This window comes from Myotis lucifugus, unplaced genomic scaffold, assembly GCF_000147115.1.
Source record: "Myotis lucifugus unplaced genomic scaffold, Myoluc2.0 scaffold_400, whole genome shotgun sequence".
Taxonomy (NCBI): Eukaryota; Metazoa; Chordata; class Mammalia; order Chiroptera; family Vespertilionidae; genus Myotis; species Myotis lucifugus.
Window position 1 is genome coordinate 324,122 of NW_005871448.1, and position 2,600 is coordinate 326,721.

At 50.9% G+C, this 2,600-nt stretch overlaps 1 protein-coding gene across 1 annotated transcript in view; it reads right to left on the bottom strand.

The window, feature by feature from the left end:
- Positions 1-394: 394 nt before the first annotated feature.
- CHMP4C (charged multivesicular body protein 4C) overlaps positions 395-2,600 on the bottom strand; it is a 26,054-nt gene continuing 23,848 nt past the window's right edge. Inside the window, 2 exon segments of the mRNA XM_006102133.3 lie at positions 395-1,190; positions 1,355-1,508. Of these exon segments, the coding sequence (XP_006102195.1) occupies positions 1,126-1,190; positions 1,355-1,508 (219 nt within the window). The 3' untranslated portion in view covers positions 395-1,125.

The following is a 2,600-nucleotide window of genomic DNA, read 5'->3' on the forward strand; positions in this document are numbered from 1 at the left end:
ATGATGCACACTGACCACCAGGGGGCAGACAACGCAGAAGCTGCCCCTGGTGGTCAGTGCACTCCCACAGGGGGAGCCCCGCTCAGCCAGAAGCCAGGCTCACAGCTGGTGAGCTCAGCGGCAGTGGTGGGAGCTTCTCCGGCCTCCGCAGCAGCGCTAAGGAGCAGTGACCTGAGCAGTAAGGAGCAGCAAAAGCAGATGGGCGGTAAGGAGCAAGGGGTCCCAGACTGCGAGAGGGATGTCTGATTGCTAGCCTAAGCCGGCAGGCAGACATCCTCCAGGGGGTCCCCGACTGCGAGAGGGTTCAGGCCAGGCTGAGGGACTCCCCCCACCCAGTGCACAAATTTCGTGCACTAGGCCTCTAGTAATAATAATAACAAAGGCCAAAATGTCATTCAAGATACACTTTAAAATGCCTATATTTTTAATGTATTTACAAGAAAAGGCTGCAGTGTAAATTAATGTGCAGAGCACAGGGCAGACGAGCGTGAACACTTGCACGCTCCGCGGCATCGCTGCGGGGAATCAGCAGCTACCTGGGTGCCTGTGTCACAGCGGGAGAGTCAGCGGGCAGTGGGAGCTATTCGCACTTTTAGACATTCGGGAGCTGCATCCGTGGCCCCTCCCCAGCTTCATTGGCGGAATGAATGTCAATTAACGATCCTTTAAGATTTCAAACGGCTGAACTCCAGTGAAACTGTGTGGTAGACTAGCCAGGTCGTCCCCACGTGCAGCCTCTCCGCGGCGCCTTTGCACCTTCCGTGGCGCCACAGCCCAGCTCCGCCAGCCACCTCGCTCCTCAGGGACTTTTAAACGGTTCTGTGTTTGATATGAGAACAGACTTCCGTTTCCTGTCCACAGATACAGAGCGAGCACTGGTGTGTCCCAGGCCTGGGGTTCAGTGGGGAGCAGGCAGGGGCCCCCCTCGTGCAAGGTCTTCCTCGGTGCCCTGGGCAGCCCCCTCTGACCCCACTCCCTTCTTTTACTTTTACGCGTGAGGCTGACAGACAGTCATCATCCATAAATATAAAACAGGGCCTCTGCTCACTTCTGAACTTGGCAAAAATACTTTTTATGTCTTATGTACAGCTCGTTGATTTAGGCGTCAGAACAGCTCCCTCCCAGTTAGGAGGCCCACGCTGCCAGGTGCTGGAGGTCCTCGTCCTCTCCGCCTGCCCGCCGGGAAGGTGCTGGGACAGAAAGCGGATGCAAGTTGGTAATCGGTGACATGCACACGTTGGCATAGAAAACAGGTGTGAGTTATGTATAAAAGGAGTATACTTAGGGAATAAAGGTAAGCGCTGACGGGGTAGGGGTCAGGCTCCTATTTTAGGTCGTGGAGGTGGGGACACACCTGCTCGGGGCCTCGCGGCCGGGCCCAAGGAGCCGGGCGTTCGGTCTGGCTGAGCTGGGAGGGAGGAGGAAGGCACATTCGGAAGCCGGATATTTGTCATCTTCTTATTTAATTCTTCCTGCTCCAGTTCTTCCAGTTCCGCCATCAGCTCATCCTGAGCACAGGGGGAAGAAAGAATTATGGAGTTTGCGTTTCAAGCAGTGGGTTTTCTCAAACACAATAACAAGAACATCTGCTACCCAATTGATATGTGAGAGCCCAGTGAAACGGAATATTTATTTGAAGACTAAGTCTCTTTTGCAACACTGAGCAATGATTAAAAAATGAATATTTTGGCTTGTGCAAATTTGTCGTAGCTAATCTTACAATACTTCAGCAAACTGCTATGCAAGTCATTTGTGCAGTGGAATATAAAGCCTCCACCGTTCCCAGGGAGCTTACACCTTGCCTGCCCGTTTCCAATGCAGCTTCTCCTTTCTACTGTGAAAAATTAAGAATTTGTGAAACCTTTCATTTGGGTTAATGTTATTACAAATAAGCAACAGGTATAGCAAAAGCAGAACGTGCAGAAGGTAAAAAGAATCAAGGGTATTATGATTCCTTTGTTAAATTACTAAGGCCGATAGGTGTTTGGGTTAAGGAAGCGTCATCCCAAGGTAGGTGCCCTGTATTTCTTTCTCTTAGCAATAGTCTCAGAGCGGCCAGTTCCATCCTAAGCCACTCTCTGTCCCAAGAACCTTCGATTCCCAAGGCTGTTGGGAGACTGTGAGTGTAAGTCACCTACGTCAGCTAGGAGGTGACCTGTGGTTGCCAGGTCACCTGGCTCCCGGTCCTCAGGCAGACCCGGGCCCTGAGAGGCCGAGAGGCTAAATTAATTTGTCCCCGTTAGAATTCTGAGCTTGTCCCCACTAGAAATGACCTAAGACACTCTCATATCCAACCAAAGAAAGTCTTCATTTCCTCATTCGTTCATCATTGGACAAACTGATTGCGAGCTACTCCTGGCTGGATATTGAACTCATAGCTGGGGATGCAAAGTTCAACCAAGAGTTCCGACCTTGAAGGAGCTTATTATCAAATGTGGGAGAAAGGCACATAAACAAATAATTATCCTGCATTGAAGTACGAGGGATAATACGAGGGGCCACAGAGGAGATACTTAAGGCAACCGCAACACTTGGTAAAGACGTGTGTATCAGACAGGAAGCAAGCTGACCGCTGTCTCGTGAAACAAAGCAGGAAAGAG